General features: G+C 47.6%; 2 protein-coding genes across 2 annotated transcripts in view; both read left to right on the top strand.

Annotated features, from left to right (window-relative positions):
- Window positions 1–10,925, top strand: part of TBCC (tubulin folding cofactor C) — a 227,166-nt gene extending 216,241 nt beyond the window's left edge. The window contains exon 2 of the mRNA XM_050786981.1: window positions 9,561–10,925. Within this exon, the coding sequence (XP_050642938.1) occupies window positions 9,581–10,621 (1,041 nt within the window). The 5' untranslated portion in view covers window positions 9,561–9,580 and the 3' untranslated portion in view covers window positions 10,622–10,925. The remainder of the gene's footprint in view (window positions 1–9,560) is intronic.
- Window positions 7,752–17,737, top strand: part of PRPH2 (peripherin 2) — a 52,517-nt gene continuing 42,531 nt past the window's right edge. Inside the window, exon 1 of the transcript XR_007724880.1 lies at window positions 7,752–7,950. The gene's annotated coding sequence lies outside the window, so the exon portion shown is untranslated. The remainder of the gene's footprint in view (window positions 7,951–17,737) is intronic.

Below are 17,737 nucleotides of genomic sequence, written 5' to 3'. Positions count from 1 at the left end.
CCTAAACATGAGGTGTTTGGGATAGTGGACAGTTACATGGAAACATCTAGAAAGCAGTTGGAAGATCAGGTCTGGGCCCAAGAGAGAGGCAGAGGGAGAAGCTGGGGATTTGAGAGTCAATCAGCACATGAACAGGACTTGGCACCCTGGGAGAAGGTAAGCTTGCCAAAGGAGGTGAGAGGAACAAGAAAAGAAATAGAATTCTGGCCTCATTTACATTTAAGGGATGGACAGAGAGAAGTTTATCAGGAATGAAGAAAGAACCAGGGAGATAAACTCCTGCTGTGAGAAGAAGGGGTAATCAAATACTTAGGGCTACAAAGAGCAATGCATTTGAAAATTAGGAAGCAATGGGAATAGGGCAATTTCCGTTTCAAATACAATGGCGGGGCAGAAGTGGCTAAGGAGGGAATGAGATTGAGAAACTGGACACAGCAAATGTAGACTATTGTTTTAAAAGTCTATTGTTAGGGGAAGAAAGTTAGAGCATCACTTGGGTGGATGATAAGACAAAAGGTAAATTGTTTTAAGTTGAGGAAACTTGCTTGCTGAGAGGAGATGCCAAAGAAGAGAGAGATTAAAAATCTTGAAGAAAGAGGTGACTGGGCCGGGTGCGGTGTCTCAGGCTTGTAATCCTAACACTTTGGGAGGCCAAGACGGGTGGATTGCCTGAGCTCAGGAGTTTGAGATCAGCCTGGGCAACACAGTGAAACCCCATCTCTACTAAAATACAAAAAAAAAAATTAGCCAAGTGTCGCGGCGTGCGCCTGTAATCCCAGCTACTTGGGAGGCTGAGGCAGGAGAATCGCTTGAACCCAGGAGGCAGAGGTTGCAGTGAGCTGAGATCGCGCCATTGCACTTCAGACTAGGTGACAGAGCAAGACTCCATCTCAAAAAAAAAAAAAAAAAAAAAGGAAGAAGTGAGTGGTGGCTCAAGGTCCCAGGCAATGGAAGGGAGAGGGCAGAGAACCCTGGTGGGAGCTTTCCCCTGAGTGAGAAGGAGAGAGACAAAGAGGTGTGTCTTCACAGATAAGTTAAAAGTGAGAGGGGAGGGCATGTGGAGGTACTATCTGGCCACCTCTTTTCTGTGAAGAGTACGTAAGGTCATCTGCTGACAGGCAGTGAGGGTCTTGGGGAGAATGGTGTTCATTCCTGAAGAGTTTTATAGGCAATGCATGAGGGGCTACAGGAGTCAAGACCAGACGCTTCAGAGACACCACCTTCCAGGGATACCCCACCTGCTGAGGAGGCTCTTCACATCAGCTTTTCTCCTCTGACCTGCCCCAAATCCCACTGTCTTCTCTCGAGCTTGTCTCCTGCTCAGATTGCCCCACCTGGGAAGCTCTCATTCATTCCCAACTTCATTCTCCAAGTATTGCTCAACATCCACACCATACCCAGCCCCATTTCTCTGGGCAACATACTCTCCCTCTTCCCCCAGGGCTCTCAAACTTTCTGCACACTTTTCAGACCCCCTACCTCCACCCTTTTCTCCTCATACTCAGCATGAGACCTCACTGTCTGAGAATGCAGAAACCATCAGAGTCATCTACCAACTACCACACATTTTCCTGCAGCTATACTCCCCTTTTCCCTTTCTATAAAGAAATGCTGTTGCGGCATTTTAAAATTGCAGTTTAACTTAGGGAGGTCTTGCTCAGCTGTGGTTTTGCTTTTGTTTAGAGACAGGGCCTCGTTCTGTTGCCCAGGCTGAAGTGCAGTGGCATGATCATGGCACACTGCAGCCTCAACTCCTGGGCTCAAGTGAGTTTCTTACCTCAGCCTCCTGAGTAGCTGCAACTATAGGTGCATGCCACCATGCCCAGACAATTTTTTAAAACATTTTCTGGCCGGGTGCGGTGGCTCAAGCCTGTAATCCCAGCACTTTGGGAGGCCGAGACGGGCGGATCACGAGGTCAGGAGATCGAGACCATCCTGGCTAACATGGTGAAACCCCGTCTCTACTAAAAAATACAAAACACTAGCCAGGCGAGGTGGCGGGCGCCTGTAGTCCGAGCTACTCGGGAGGCTGAGGCAGGAGAATGGCGTAAACCCGGGAGGCGGAGCTTGCAGTGAGCTGAGATCCAGCCACTGCACTCCAGCCTGGGTGACAGAGCGAGACTCCGTCTAAAAAAAAAAAAAAAAAAACCAAAAAAAAACCCATTTTCTGTAGAGACAGGGTCTCACTATGTTGCCCAGGCTGGTCTCAAACTCTTAGCCTCAAGCAATGCTCCTGCCCCAGCCTTCCAAAGTGCTGGGATTATAGGCATGAGATGCCATGCCCAGCCTTGATCAGCACATTTTAAATGCAATAAATAGAATAGAAAATAGGGTCCACTGCACATAGTAAGAGTATTTATTGTTTCTTAAAACGTCTGTTTCAATTTTGACACATCTGTTACTAAGAGTTGATGTCAAAAAGTTTGTGTATGGCCGGGCGCGGTGGCTCATGCCTGTAATCCCAGCATTTTGGGAGGCCGAGACGGGTGGATCACAAGGTCAGGAGGCCCAGACTATCCTGGCTAACACGGTGAAACCCCATCTCTATTAAAAATAAAAAAAAATTAGCCAGGCGTGGTGGCGGGCACCTGTAGTCCCAGTTACTCAGGAGGCTAAGGCAGGAGAATGGCGTGAACTCGGGAGGCAGAGATTGCAGTGAGCCCAGATTGTGCCACTGCACTCCAGCCTGGGTGACAGAGCAAGACTCTGTCTCAAAAAAAAAAAAAAAACCCAAAAAATTCAAGCAGGGCCAGGTGTAGTGGCTCATGCCTGTCATCCCAGCACTTTGGGAAGCTGAGGCGGGCAGATCACCTAAGGTCAGGAGTTCAAGACCAGCCTGGCCAACATGGTGAAACTCCATCTCTACTAAAAATACAAAAATTAGCTGGGTGTGGTGGCGCACACCTGTAATCCCAGCTACTCAGGAGGCTGAGGAAGGAGCATCACTTGAACCCGGGAGGCAGGGGTTGCACTGAGCCAAGGTCACGGCACTGCACTCCAACCTTGGTGACAGAGTGAGACCCCGTCTCAAAAAAACCAAAAAAGTTCAAACAACAGTGCAAGAGAGAGGGTGTCCCTCCTCCTATCTATAGCTACTCCATGAATCTGTGTTTTAGATGCCATTTCCTCTAGCTTTTTCAGGATCCTTATGTGCTTTATGTCTTCTCTCTTGTTAATTCCTACTCATGCTTTCCTGGTCAGTTTAACCCCCTCCGAAGCTTTCCATGACCATCCCAACAAGGCCAACCCCCACAACTAGTGGGCTCCTTGTACCTCTTTCTTTTATAGCAACGACTGGCCAAGTGTAGTAGCTCATGCCTGTAATCACAGCACTTTGGGAGGCTAAAGCAGGAGGATCCCTTGAAGCTAAGAGTTCAAGACCAGACTGGGCAACACAGCAAGACCCTGTCTCTACAAAAAAATTTAAAAATTAGGCCAGGCATGGTGGCTCATGCCTGTAATCCCAGTACCTTGGGAGGCTGAGGTGGGTGGATCCCCTGAGGTCAGGAGTTGGAGACCAGCCTGGCCAACATGGTGAAACCAGTCTCTACTAAAAATACAAAAAGTTAGCCAGGCATGGTAGCAAGCGCCTGTAGTCCCAGCTACTCGGGAGGCTGAGGTAGGAGAATCGCTTGAACTTGGGAGGCGGGGTTGTGGTGAGCCAAGATCCTGCCACTGCACTCCAACCTGGGCAACAAGGGCAAAACTCCGTCTCAAAAAAAAAAAAAAAAAAAAAAAAAAGAAAAGAAAAGAAAGAAAGAAAGAAAAGAAAAAAAAAAGGGTCCTTTTATTTGCCTGGGTGTGGCTGGCATCTTCCACCAAAGCAGGGTCTCTGATAAACTCCAGAGAACACCAAAGGGCCTATTCCTTTATTGTTTAACCATACCTAAAGACTGTTTTACTTTGCTTAAATGCTTTCACTACTTACTTCTTGAGGCACATAACTACATTCATGAGATTCCCTTTGTAACATTAAAAGATCAAATAAATACAACAGACATTTAAAATTTCACAAATACTATACAGGGATGCAACCAGCAAAATCCAGACTGTGGGAAACTCTACTGAACAAATGACCAAGCTGCTTCAACAAAACAATTTAGAGAAAAAGGAACCCACACAGTGAAAGTGATTTAAGGCTCTCTACCCAGGACACGGGTCCTCCCACGCCTGAGGCTAATGCTGCCAGGACCTTAGGGTGTGGTGGGGATGGGGGACTTGGCTGACCATGTCTTTCAAATAAAGCTGTCTAACTCAGAAAAAAAGTGATTTAAGGGACACAATAACTAAATGCAGTGTATGGAACTTGTTTGGATCCTTATTCAAACAAAATAACTTTAAAAAAAGGAAATTGGGCCCATTGCAGTGGCTCAAGCCTGTAATCCCAGCACTCTGGGAGGCCGAGACTGGCAGATCACGAGGTCAGGAGCTTGAGACCATCCTGGCTAACATGGTGAAACCCTGTCTCTACTAAAAAAAAAAAAAAAAAAAAAAAAAAAAATACAAAAAACTAGCCAGGCGAGGTGGCGGGCGCCTGTAGTCCCAGCTACTCGGAGGCTGAGGTAGGAGAATGGCATGAACCTGGGAGGCGGAGCTTGCAGTGAGCTGAGATCCGGCCACTGCACTCCAGCCTGGGCCACCGAGCGAGACTCCATCTCAAAAAAAAAAAAAAGGAAATTGGGCAAGGGGAGGGAGAGCATTAGGACAAATACCTAAGGCATATGGGGCTTAAAACCTAGATGACAGCAAACCACCATGGCACATGTATACCTATGTAACAAACCTGCACATTCTGCACATGTATCCCAGAACTTAATTAAAAAAAAAAAAAAAAAAAAAAGAGGCCAGGCGCGGTGGCTCACGCCTGTAATCCCAGCACTTTGGGAGGCCGATGCGGGTGGACCAAAAGGTCAGGAGTTCAAGACCAGCCTGGCCAACATGGTGAAACCCCAGCTGTACTAAAAATACAAAAAATTAGCCAGGCATGGTGGCAGGCACCTTAATCCCAGCTACTCGGGAGACTGAGGCACGAGAATCGCTTGAACCCAGGAGGCGGAGGTTGCAGTAAGCTGAGATCACGCCATTGCACTCCAGCCTGGGTAACAGAGCAAGACTTCGTCTTGAGAAGGAAAAAAAAAAAAGTAAATTATGGGATAATCAGAGAGATGTGAATATAGACTGGCAATCTGATATTAAGAAAATATTTTCTATGCTTTTTTGGAGTGTGGTAATGGCAATGTGGCTGTCTTAAAAGGGAAGTGGCCAGGCGTCGAGGCTCACACCTGTAGTCCCAGCACTTCTAGGGACCAAGGTGGGCAGATCACTTGAGCCCAGGAGTTCAAGAGCAGCCTGGGCAACACGGCAAAACCCTGTCTTTACAAAAGAAATACAAAAATTAGCTGGGAGTGGTGGTGCACACCTGTAGTCCCGGCTACTCAGGAGGCTAAGGTGGGAGGATCACTGCAGCCTGGGAGGTCAAGACTACAGTGAGCCATAATTGCACCACTGCACTTCGGCCCAGGTGACAAAGTGAGACCCTGTTTCAATTTAAAAAATAAGAAAAGGGCCTAGGCACGGTGGCTCACGCCTGTAATCCCAGCACCTTGGAAGGCAGAGGCGGGCAGATCATGAGGTCAGGAGTTTGAGACCAGCCTGGCCAACATAGTGAAACCCCATCTCTACTAAAAGTATTAAAAAAAAAAATTAGCCAGGCGTGGTGGTGGCTGCCTGAGGCGGGAGAATTGCTTGAACCTGGGAGGCAGAGGTTGCAGTGAGCTGAGATTGTGCCACTGCACTCTGGCCTGGGCGATAGAGCAAGACTCTGTCTCAAAAAAAAAAAAAAAAGGGAACTCCCAATCTTTTAAAGGTATATAGTGAAATATTTATAGACAATAAAATATGAAATAATATCTGGGATCTGCCAAAAAATAATCAGGGTGAGAGGTGGGGAAGTGACTAGGGTTTTACAGGAAACAAGATTGTCAGTTGGTAACTGTTTTTTAAAAAGTTATTATTTTTATTGATATATAATAATTGTACATATTTATGAGGTACATGTGATATTTTGATACATGCATACAATATGTAATGGTCAAATTAGAATAATTGGGATATCTATTACTTCAAACATTTATCACTTCGTGTTGGGAACATTTCAAATTCTTTCTTCTAGCTATTTTAAAATATACATCATTGTTAAATTAGGCTACTGTGCTATCTGACACGAGAACTTATTCCCTCTATCTAACTTGTACCTTTGTGCCCTTTAACCAATCTCACTTCATCTCCCGCCACTTCCCAGCCTCTGGTAACTATCATTCTACACTCCATCTCCATATGATCAACTTTTTCAGTTCCCATATACAAGTGAGAACATGTGATATTTTTCTTTCTGTTCCTGGCTTATTTACTTAACATCAGTTGGCAGTTGTTGAAGCTGGGTGATAGGTATATGGGTCCTTGGAACACTCTTCTAATACTCTCTCCATGTTATGTATGTTGGAAATTTTCAAAAAATTAAAGGGGGGATCTAAATCTAACAAATAGAACCATAAAGTATCTAAATTGTTGTTAAATAAACAGTAAAGTCCATAACACGTTAGAATTCTTTCATTTTTCAAGATGTCTACAAGAGTAGTACCTTGATTCACAAGCCCTTTGAGATATCATTGAAAGTAGGATGCAGAACTCAGAGCTGCTTGCCTTTTGCTACATTTCCCCTGTAATGCATTCCCCACTCTCCTTCCATCAAAACAGGCACTTACCTCTGACAAGCTGGGATCTATTTCAAAGATGCATGCTGAATCCACTGCCCTCAAATGGCAGAGAGAGGATGCAAATACAGCCAGGCAATACCAGCCATTTCGCAGCCTTCCTACTGTGTTTGAGCTTAGAAACAGTTTTATCTCCATTTCTTGACCACATGCCACACAGCCTGCAGCTGTGCAGGGGGCTGTAAAGAACTGTCAAGCCAGTGCTTCACAATGACCATATCACCTACTGACCCCTTTCCACTCCTCCTCACATCAGTCTTTGAAACTGCCCCTAACACACTGGGTCAACTGGGTGACCTGTCAAGCTCTGTTTTTAACTGTTTCCTTTTCTTAAAAGTTCGAACTAACCAACTTCAAGTATTTAGACACTTCCCAAGTCTACTGGATTGTAGCAAAACCTGTCCATTTGGTGGACAGAAATGAAGTTCTTGAAAGGGTTTAATAACATTCAATTCCACTTGGGATACAGCCAACAGTTACAACACCCATAGATTCACTGTGCCTAATACAGAAATGTTATCTCACTCCAGCTGCAACCTCCAAGTCCAATAAACCTTCTTTAGCTACAAACGTTCTTAATTTGAGTGAGACAGGTTCAACCTGAAAAACTTAAAAGGTCAGATTGTTTTTTTCTAGAAAAATAAATCTTCTCTAAATCTTCTTTGCTTGAGTCAACATTTCATAAAATAAAGCAGCTATTGCAATTCTCCAGGACTTGGACAAGACAACTAGCTATATTTCATCCACCAGCTTTCAGACCCACAGTTTTATGAAATAAACCTGCTTTTCTGAAAAAAAAAAAAAAAAAAGAAGGCCAGGCACAATGGCTCACGCCTGTAATCCCAGCACTATGGGAGGCCGAGGCGGGCGCATCACCTGAGGTCGGGAGTTCGAGACCAGCCTGATCAACATGGAGAAACCCCGTCTCTACTAAAAATACAAAGCTAGCCGGGCCCGGTGGCGCATGCCTGTAATCCCAGCTACTCAGGAGGCTGAGGCAGGAGAATCGCTTGAACCCGGGAAGCGGATTGCGGTGAGCCGAGATTGCGCCACTGCACTCCAGCCTCGGCAACAAGAGCATAACTCCGTCTCAAAAAAAAAAAAAAAAGAAAAAACAGAAGCCTCACCTAGTCTGCCCGTAAAACAAGACTAGTGAAAACGATGACTACGCACAAGGGTAAGCACCATTGTGTTTCGACACCCCCTTTTCCATCGGATGCACGCAGGCACGCGGACACACAAACCCTGCCCCCGCGCCCCGCCTGCGCGCGGAATCTGCCACACGGTATGAACTGTGCTCTCAGCGGAGAAATACTCTGCTCGGCCAAGAAATTTATGTGTGTTTTGTTTTAAGTGGGAAGGAAAGGAAGAGAGTGGGGCGTGAAAATGGGAGATGTTTTAATTCAGATTTAATTCAAAGGCTCTCGTTTCCTCCCATCTTTTTCTGCATCAAAATGCAGGTAGATCGGTGAAATTTCAAGTTTCTTGGGCCGTTAAATACCCCAATTTAAACGATGGAGGCTGGGAACTGGGGATATAAGGAGGAAACCCAGGGTTGGAAAGGCGGGCAGGGTTAAGGAGGTCCGGGAGCTCCGCAGGGCTGAGGAAACCTGCGAGGCTGCCGCGCCCGGGCAGCGGCTGCGTCTCGGGTTCTTGCCCTGCCCGCTGCCTCGGGTTTTTGCCAGTGACTGCGCCGTCTTGGCTGCCCACCCACACCTCGGGTTGGTCCCGACTTTAGGCTAGGCCATTCACTTCCGGTGACAAATCCCTCCCACCACCCCTAGAAATAATGTACCGCTTCGCCCACCGCTTTCCTAAGACCGACCGCCCCAGACAGCCACAGAGCCCGAGGCTAGGGTCTCACCCCAGCGCGGCCGGCGACGCCCAGCTGCGGAGGGAGTGGCCGGGACGGAGCTCGGGGAGGGCAGGGAAGAAAGAAGGGGGTGTGGATCTCACCTTCCCCCGCCCCCACCCCTTCGACTGCAGCAATTGGCCAAAAAAATAGTAATCCTTTTTTAGACTCCCCCAGGGCCCCTCGAACCCAGTTGCAGTGAGGAACTCAGTCTCTCCCATCGTAGTGCCCCTCGCCTTCTCCCGCCCCTGTAACTGCCTCCGGGGGTTCAGGAGCCCCCAGGCCGCGCCGAACTGCAGTGGATGGGGGGAGGGGGGCGAGAAGGATGAGGGCTACGGGGCGGCAGAAATAGGTTGGGGGAAGGGGTGGTGGAAGGGAAAAGAAAAAACCGGAGGCATGCAAGCGGCTCCCTAGCCAGCTGTTCCAGCTGCTGCTTCCTCCGGCGCGGGCCGGGCGGTGCAATATTCCCCCCCCCTCCATCTTTCTCACCACTACCTGTCCCCCCAACCCATCACACGCACTCATCCCTCCCATCCACACCCCTAGTAGCGGATCTCCGGCCTGTAAGGGGGTAGTAGGGAGGAGCTGGGGGGAGGGGGAGGCCTGCGAGTTTCTAACCTTGTTCTTATAAACAAACCCACATGTGCAGCTGCCGCTGCTGCAACTCACCCCACAATCCCGGATATAAGTCCTGCCCCTTTAAGAGGAAAAAAAGATTCCCCCGCCTGCCTCCCACCCCACCCATCCACAAGAACCTTTGTCTTCCCACCCCCATAGTCAGTAGGCCCCGCCCCGTCTCTCCACCCCCTCCGACGCAGAAGAACCAATAGGCGAAGAAAATAAGGCCGGGGGTCTGACATCATCGTGTTAGGCCAATCACCGGAGGCGTTGGTGGGAGGCCTCACAGAGACCACACCCGGAGGAAGGAAGACGAGAGAGGAAGCTTGAAGTCAACATGGAGTCAGTCAGTTGCTCTACTGCTGCTGTCAGGACTGGGGACATGGAGTCCCAGCGGGACCTGAGCCTGGTGCCTGAGCGGCTTCAGAGACGCGAACAAGAGCGGCAGCTGGAAGTGGAAAGGCGGAAACAAAAGCGGCAGAACCAGGAGGCAGAGAAAGAGAACAGCCACTTTTTCGCCGCCACCTTTGCTCGGGAGCGAGCGGCCGTGGAAGAGCTTCTGGAGCGCGCGGAGTCGGTCGAGGGGCTGGAGGAGGCAGCCTCTCGGCTCCAGGGGCTACAGAAACTTCTCAACGACTCGGTTTTTTTCCTAGCCGCTTACGACCTGCGGCAGGGACAACAGGCGCTGGCGCGGCTGCAGGCGGCCCTGGACGAGCGGCGCCGGGAGCTGCAGCCCAAGAAGCGTTTCGCTTTCAAGACCCGGAGAAAGGATGCTGCTTCGTCTACCAAAGTAGACGCGGCTCCTGGCATCCCCCCGGCAGTTGAAAGCTTACGGGACTCCCCGCTGCCCAAGAAGGCGGAAGGAGACCTCGGCTCCAGCTGGGTGTGCGGATTCTCCAACCTGGAGTCCCAAGTCTTGGAGAAGAGAGCCAGTGAGTTGCACCAGCGCGACGTCCTTTTGACCGAACTGAGCAACTGCACAGTCAAACTGTATGGAAATCCCAACACCCTGCGGCTAACCAGAACCCACAACTGCAAGCTGCTCTGCGGTCCGGTGTCCACCTCTGTTTTCCTGGAGGACTGCAGTGACTGCGTGCTGGCAGTGGCCTGCCAACAGCTCCGCATACACAGTACGAAAGACACTCGCATCTTTCTGCAGGTGACCAGCAGGGCCATCGTGGAGGACTGCAGTGGGATCCAGTTCGCCCCTTACACCTGGAGCTACCCGGAGATCGACAAGGACTTCGAGAGCTCTGGTTTAGATAGGAGCAAAAATAACTGGAACGATGTTGACGATTTTAACTGGTTGGCCCGGGATATGGCCTCCCCAAACTGGAGTATTCTTCCTGAAGAGGAGCGAAATATCCAGTGGGACTAAGCAGTTGTCACTCTGTTCTTCACTCCTACCAAATACTTTCCATGTTGGACTTTCCCCCTTATTGGGTCTCGAAGTTTACTTATTGTCACACTGTATGTTTTCAGCATTTTAAGGCTTGAGATTGTAATGGGCTCCTACTTGTGATTTCCATTAAATTCGTAACAGGCGTGAGCCACCACGCCAAGGCTTTATTTATTTATTTTTATCACAATAGTTGAGGCAATAAGGGGGAAGGAGGGTGATTATGTTGCTTTGTAATGGTTTGTGATATTTGAAACATCGCGGTGCATAATAAAGTAGGTCTTCGATGAATACATGGGTTTGTTTTGTGTGTGTGTGTGTGTGTGTGTGTGTGTGTGTGTTTTTAGAGATGGGCTCTCCTTATGTTGTCCAGGCTGGTCTCGAACTCCTGACCTCAAGCGATTCTGCTGCTTCGGCCTCCCAAAGCACTCGGATTATAGACGGGAACCAACAGTGCCCAGGTATAAATACATGTTTAATAAATTCCAGGGCTGAGCCCAGGGACTCACCCCTGCAATCCCAGCACTTTGGGAGGCTGAGGTGGGTGGATCACTTGAGGTCAAGAGTTGGAGACCAGGTGCCAGGTGAAACGCCATCTCTACTAAAAACACAAAAATTAGCTGGGCTTGATAGTTCACACCTGTAGTCCCAGCTACTCAGGATAATTGCTTGAACCTGGGAGGCAGAGGTTGCAGTGAGCCAAGATCACACCACTGCACTCCAGCCTGGGTGACAGAGCCAGATTCTGTCTCAAAACAACAACAAAATAGGTAATTCCTTTGTCCCTAGCCATTCAGTTCCTTTGGAGAGTCATCACTCTTTTTTTTTTTTTGAGACGAAGTTTCACTCTTGTTGCCTAGGCTGGAGTGCAATGGCGTGATCTCAGCTCACTGCAACCTCAGCCTCCCTGGTTCAAGTGATTCTCCTGCCTCAACCTCCCGAGTAGCTGGGACTACAGGTGCACGCCATCACCCCCAGCTAATTTGTGTGTTTTTTGTAGAGAGGGCTTTGCCATGTTGCCCAGGCTGGTCTCAAACTCCTGAGCTCAAGCAATCTGTCCCCCTTGGTCTTCCAAGTGCTGGGTGGCGGTGCGTGTTTGTAATCCCAGCTACTCGGGATGCTGAGGCATGAGAATCCTTTGAACTTGGCAAGAGGAGGTAGCAGTGAGCCATTATTGTGCCACTGCATTTCCAGAGCAAGACCCTGTATCAAAAAAAAAAAGGAGGTGGTGTCAGGCGTGGTGGCTCATTCCTGTAATCCCAGCACTTTGGGAGGCCGAGGCAGGCAGCTCACCTGAGGTCAGGAGTTCGAGACCAGCCTGGCCAACAGGGGGAAACCTCGTCACTACTAAAAATACAAAAATTAGCTGGGCATGGTGGCACATGCTTGTAATCTCAGCTACTGGGGAGACTGAGGCAGGAGAATCTCTTGAGCCTGGGAGGCAGAGGTTACAAGGTTACAGTGTGCTGAGATCGTGCCACTGCACTTCAGCCTGGGCGACAAGAGCAAAACTCCATCTCAGAAAAAAAAAAAAAAAGGAAATTTTTGGGTCTTTGCCAGTTTGATGGTTAAAAAATGTTACTTTCCTCTACTAGTAATGGTAATCATCTCCTAACTCATCTCCACATCTCCAATTGCTAAACTATTCTGCATACAGCTACTAAATTAGTTTTCTTAAAGTATGTCACTCCTGATCTAAAACCTTCTGAGATTCTTATTATCTGATAGGCTTCCTGGCCTGGAAGACAAGCCCCTCCACCATCTGTTTCAGCCTACTGTTCTTACATGATGTTTTACTGTTTCATCACACACACTTCATGCACCAGCTAGTCTGAACTAATAATACCCATTAATCAAACACACTGTATCAATCAGGGCTCTGGCAGGAAACAGATGGTATGCTCAAAATGGATACTTTGAGAAGAGCTTAATACAGGAGCTATTTACAAAGCTGTGGGCAGAGTATAGGAAAAGCAATTAGAGATGGTACACTATCTGTTACCATCCTTAAGGCTGAAGAGACAAAAATGTTACCAGAATGCAGAGAGAGAGTTACCCAGCTACCCAACAGGAGTTTCAGTCCTCAGTGGAGGGATTCTGCCAATCCGTGGTGACCTGGCAGGGAGAGAGCCATGGGAATTAAACAATGTCATTCTCTTTTACTGGTGCCTCCCATTGGAGCCCATCTGGAAATTTCAGGGCAAAGAAATCTGCTGCTGCAGTCCATATGAGTCAGCTCCCAGGATGTAGAACAGGGTGGAGAAAAATGAAGAATAGATCTGGAGGAGGAAATAGAAGATACTAAGTGCAGGCCAGCTCTGTGGCTGACGCCTGTAATCCCAGCACTTCGGGATGGCCTTGGGATTTGCATTGGGAGGCCAAGGCGGGTGGATCACCTGAAGTCAGGAGTTCGAGACCAGCCTGGCCAATTTGGTGAAATCCTATTTCTACTAAAAATACAAAAATTAGCTGGGCATGGTGTCAGGCGCCTGTAATCCCAGCTACGTGGGAGGCTGAGGCAAAAGAATTGCTTGAATGCGGGAGGCAGAGGGTGTAGAGAGTCGAGATCGTACCACTGTACTCCAGCCTGAGTGCCAGAGCAAAACTCCATCTCAAAAAAAAAAAATTTCAGTGCAAATAGTTTTTGCCGTATTTCCTGGCCTTTTCTCAAGCAGTGCCCACACAGATTGGGTCCGCATGCACTTGCCAAAATTTCATACGAGACAAATGTCACTTCCTCTGAGAATCTGTGATTTTCCTTAGTCTCTTTGAAAATGAGGCATGGGCCAGGCTTGGTAGTTCATGCCTGTAATCTCAGCATTTTGGGAGGCCTTGGTGGGAAGATCACTTGAGCCTGGGAGTTCAAGACCAGCCTGGGTTCAAGATAGAGCAAGACTTTGTCTGTACAAAAAATACAAAAATTAGCTAGGCATGGTGGCACATGCCTGTGGTCCCAGCTACTCAGGAGGCTGAGGCAAGATGATTGCTTGAACCTAGAGGTCAAGGCTACAGTGAACTGTGATTGTGCCACTGCACTCCACCTTGGGCGACAGAGTGAGAACTTGTCTCAAAAAAAAATGAGGAGTCTGGGTGCGGTGGCTCACGCCTGTAATCTCAACACTTTGGGAGGCTAGGGTGGGCAGATCACTTGAGGTCAGGAGTTCGAGACCAGCCTGGCCAACATGGTGAAACCCAGTCTCTAAAAATAGAAAAATTAGCTGGGTGTGGTGGTGTGCACCTGTTATCCCAGCTACTCGGGAGGCTGAGGCCCGAGAATCACTTGAACCCAAGAGGCAGAGAATGCAGTAAGCCTAGATTGCGCCACTGCACTCTAGCCTAAGTGACAAAGCAAGATTCTATCTCAAAAAAAAAAAAAAAAAAAAGAAAAAGTTTAAAGAGAGACCAAGGAACAACCACTATGAGGACCAGAGGAAACGTCTGGCCAATCGAAAAGTACTAAAGACTTACATAAAAGTTAGGTGTAATATTTGAGGAGGGGAAATGAAGGAGGGGGGAATAACCGCCTTTTCCCCGGCTTTGGTTATTGAAATTCTCCGGGGAGGGCCATTCAAGCACATCTCATCAGATACGGTAATTTCCAAGAAAGATGATTAGAAAGTTCGATGACTCAACGTCCTTGAGCAGAGGAATGCTTATGGACATTAACAAGAACATTCCATAGAAGTTGCAGTTTAATAAACCTTGGCAAATCCAGCTCATGCACAAATTTCCCCCAAGGAGCATTGACAGTTTAGCTTTTTTGTTGTTGTTGCTTATTACGACAGGGTCTCACTCTGTTGTCTAGGCTGCAGTGCAGTGGTGCAATCATGGCTCACTGCAGCCTTAACCTCCCAGGCTCAAGTAATTATCCTACCTTACCCTCCTGAGTAGCCACCACACTCGGCTAGTTTTTTTACTTTTTTTTGGAGAGTTGGGGTGTCACCATGTTGCCTAGGCTGGTCTTGAATTCTTAGGCTCAAGGATCCTTCCATCTTGGCCTCCCAAAGTGTTGAGGTTACAAGTAAGAATAAGCCAATTTTACTTTTTGACTGGGTACATGTTTAGTTTATGTTTGTGATTTATTTGTATTTTATTTTATTTTAATTTCTCTCTCTTTTTTTTTTTTTTTTTGAGACGGAGTCTCTCCCTGTTGCCCAGGCTGGAGAGCGGTGGCGTGATCTTGGCTCACTGCAACCTCCCCCTCCTGGTTTCAAGCAATTCTCCTGCCTCAGCCTCTGGAGTAACTGGGATTACAGGTGCGTGCTACCATGCCCAGCTAATTTTTATTTATTTATTTATTTATTTATTTATTTAGAGACAGAGTCTCACTCTGTCACCCAGACTGGATGGAGTGCAGTGGTGCGATCTTGGCTCACTGCAAGCTCCGCCTCCCGGGTTCATGCCATTCTCCTGCCTCAGCCTCCTGAGTAGCTGGGAGGGACTACAGGCACCCGCCAACACACCCGGCTAATTTTTTCTATTTTTAGTAGAGACAGGGTTTCACTGTGTTAGCCAGGATGGTCTTGATCTCCTGACTTCGTGATCTGCCCACCTTGGCCTCCCAAAGTGCGGGGATTACAGGCATAAGCCACCGTGCCCAGCCCACGCCCAGATAATTTTTGTATTTTCAGTAGAGACGGGGTTTCACCATTTTGTCCAGGCTGGTCTCTAACTCCTGACCTCAGGTGATCCACCTACCTCTGCCTCCCAAAGTGCTGGGATTACAGGCATAAGCCACCATGCCTGGCTGATTTTAGTTTCTCTTAATCTTCAATTTTGGTATGGTTATGGCATGAAGTGTGTTTCCTGACATGGAAACCCAGACTATAACATTGCATCTCTGGAAACTATGGGCTAGACTTGACTTGGGTTCAACTGTGACTGATGTTAAAGAACCAACTGACTTCTTCAGTCCAGTAACAGCTGTAAGACTGGGATATTGGGGCCAGGCGTGGTGGCTCATGCCTGTAATCTCAGCACTTTGGGAGGCTGAGGTGGGAGGATCAACTGAGGTAAGGAGTTCGAGACCAGCCTGGCCAACATGGTGAAACCCCGTCTCTACTAAACATAGAGAAATTAGCTGGGTGTGGTGCATGCCTGTAATCCTGGCTACTCAGGAGGCTGTGGCAGCAGAATCATGTGAACATGGGAGGCAGATGTTGTAGTGAGCTGAGATCGCGCCACTGCACTCCAGCATGGGTGACAGAGCAAGACTCTGTCTCAAGGGAAAAAAAAAAGACAAAAAAAGACTAGGATACGTCCCCAGGGGCCTTAATAAAAAGTACTGGATGGGCAGTAGCTCACCCCTGTAATGCCAGCACTTTGGGAGACTGAGGTAGGAGGATCACTTGAGCCCAGGAGTTAGAGACCAGCCTGGGCAACATGAGACCCTGTCTCCAACACAAAATTTAAAAATTAGCCAGGCATGGTGGCGCATATCTGTGGTCCCAGCTACTCAGGGGGCTGAAGTAGGAGGATTTTTTTTTTTTTTTTTTTTTTTTTTTTGAGGCGGAGTCTCACTCTGTCGCCCAGGCTGGAGTGCAGTGGCCGGATCTCAGCTCACTGCAGGCTCTGCCTCTTGGGTTTACACCATTCTCCTGCCTCAGCCTCCCGAGTAGCTGGGACTACAGGCACCCGCCACCTTGTCCAGATAGTTTTTTGTATATATATATATATATTTTTTTTTTTTTTATTTTTTTTTGAGACAGAGTTTCACTCTTATTACCCAGGCTGGGGTGCAATGGCACCATCTCAGCTCACTGCAACCTCCGCCTCCCGGGTTCAAGCGATTCTCCTGCCTCAGCCTCCCAAGTATCTGGGATTACAGGCATGTGCCATCACCCCCAGCTAATTTTGTATAGATGGGGTTTCACTATGTTGGTCAGGCTGGTCTCAAACTCCTGACATCAGGTGATCTACCCACCTCGGCCTCCCAAAGTGCTGGGATTACAGGCGTGAGCCACTGCACCCAGCCTCTAACTAATTTTTTGTATCCATTAACCATCCCCACTTGCCCCAGCCCCCAGCCCCCACTACCCTTCCCAGCCTATGGTAACCATCCTTCTACTGTCTATTTCCATGGGTTCAACTGTTTTAATTTTTAACTCCCACAAATAAATGAGAACATTTGAAGTTTGTCTTTCTGTGCTTGGCTTATTTCACTTAGCATAAAGACCTCCAGTTCCATCCATTTGTTGCAAATGACAGGATCCTGTTCTTTTTATGGCTGAATAGTAAGTACTCCATTGTGTATATGTACCACATTTTCTTTATCCATTCATCTGTCAATGGACATTTATGTTGCTTCCAAATTCTGGCTATTTGGAACAGTGCTGCAACAAACATGAAAGTGCAGATATCTCTTTGATGTACTGATTTCCTTTCTTTTGGGTCTATACCTAGGAGTGGGATTGCTGGATCATATGGTAGTTCTAGTTTTAGTGTTTTGAGGAACCTCCTAACTGTTCTCCATAGTGGTTGTACTAATTTACATTCCCACCAACAGTGTACGAGGGTTCCCTTTTCTCCGCATCCTCACCAGCATTTGCTATTGCCAGTCTTTTGGATAAAAGCCATTTTGACTGGGTGAAGATGATATCTCATTGTAGTTTTGATTTGCCTTTCTGTGATGATCAGTGATGTGATGATCAGCACCTTTTCATATGCTGTTTGCAATTTGTATGTCTTCTTTTGAGAAATGTCTATTTAGACTTTTTGCCCATTTGAAAACTAGATTATTATATTTTTTCCTATAGAGTTATTTGAGTTCCTTATATATTTTGGTTATTAATCTCTTGTCAGATGGGTAGTTTGCAAATATTTTCTCCCATTCTGTGGGTTGTCACTTCACTTTGTTGTTTCCTTTACTGTGCAGAAGTTCGTTAACTTGACATGATCCCATTTGTCCTTTTTATTTTTTAATTTTTATTTTGTTTTTTGGAGACAGAGTCTTGCTCTTTTGCCCAGGCTGGAGTGCAATGGTGCTATCTTGGCTCACTGCAGCCTCTGCCTCTTGGGCTCAAGTGATTCTTGTGCCTCAGCCTCCTGAGTAGCTGGGACTGAAGGCATGTGCCACCATGCCTGGCTATTTTTTTT

This window comes from Macaca thibetana, chromosome 4 (assembly GCF_024542745.1).
Source record: "Macaca thibetana thibetana isolate TM-01 chromosome 4, ASM2454274v1, whole genome shotgun sequence".
NCBI classification, from domain to species: domain Eukaryota; kingdom Metazoa; phylum Chordata; class Mammalia; order Primates; family Cercopithecidae; genus Macaca; species Macaca thibetana.
The sequence above is the reverse complement of the archived record's forward strand: the minus strand, read 5'-3'. Positions and strand labels throughout refer to the sequence as shown.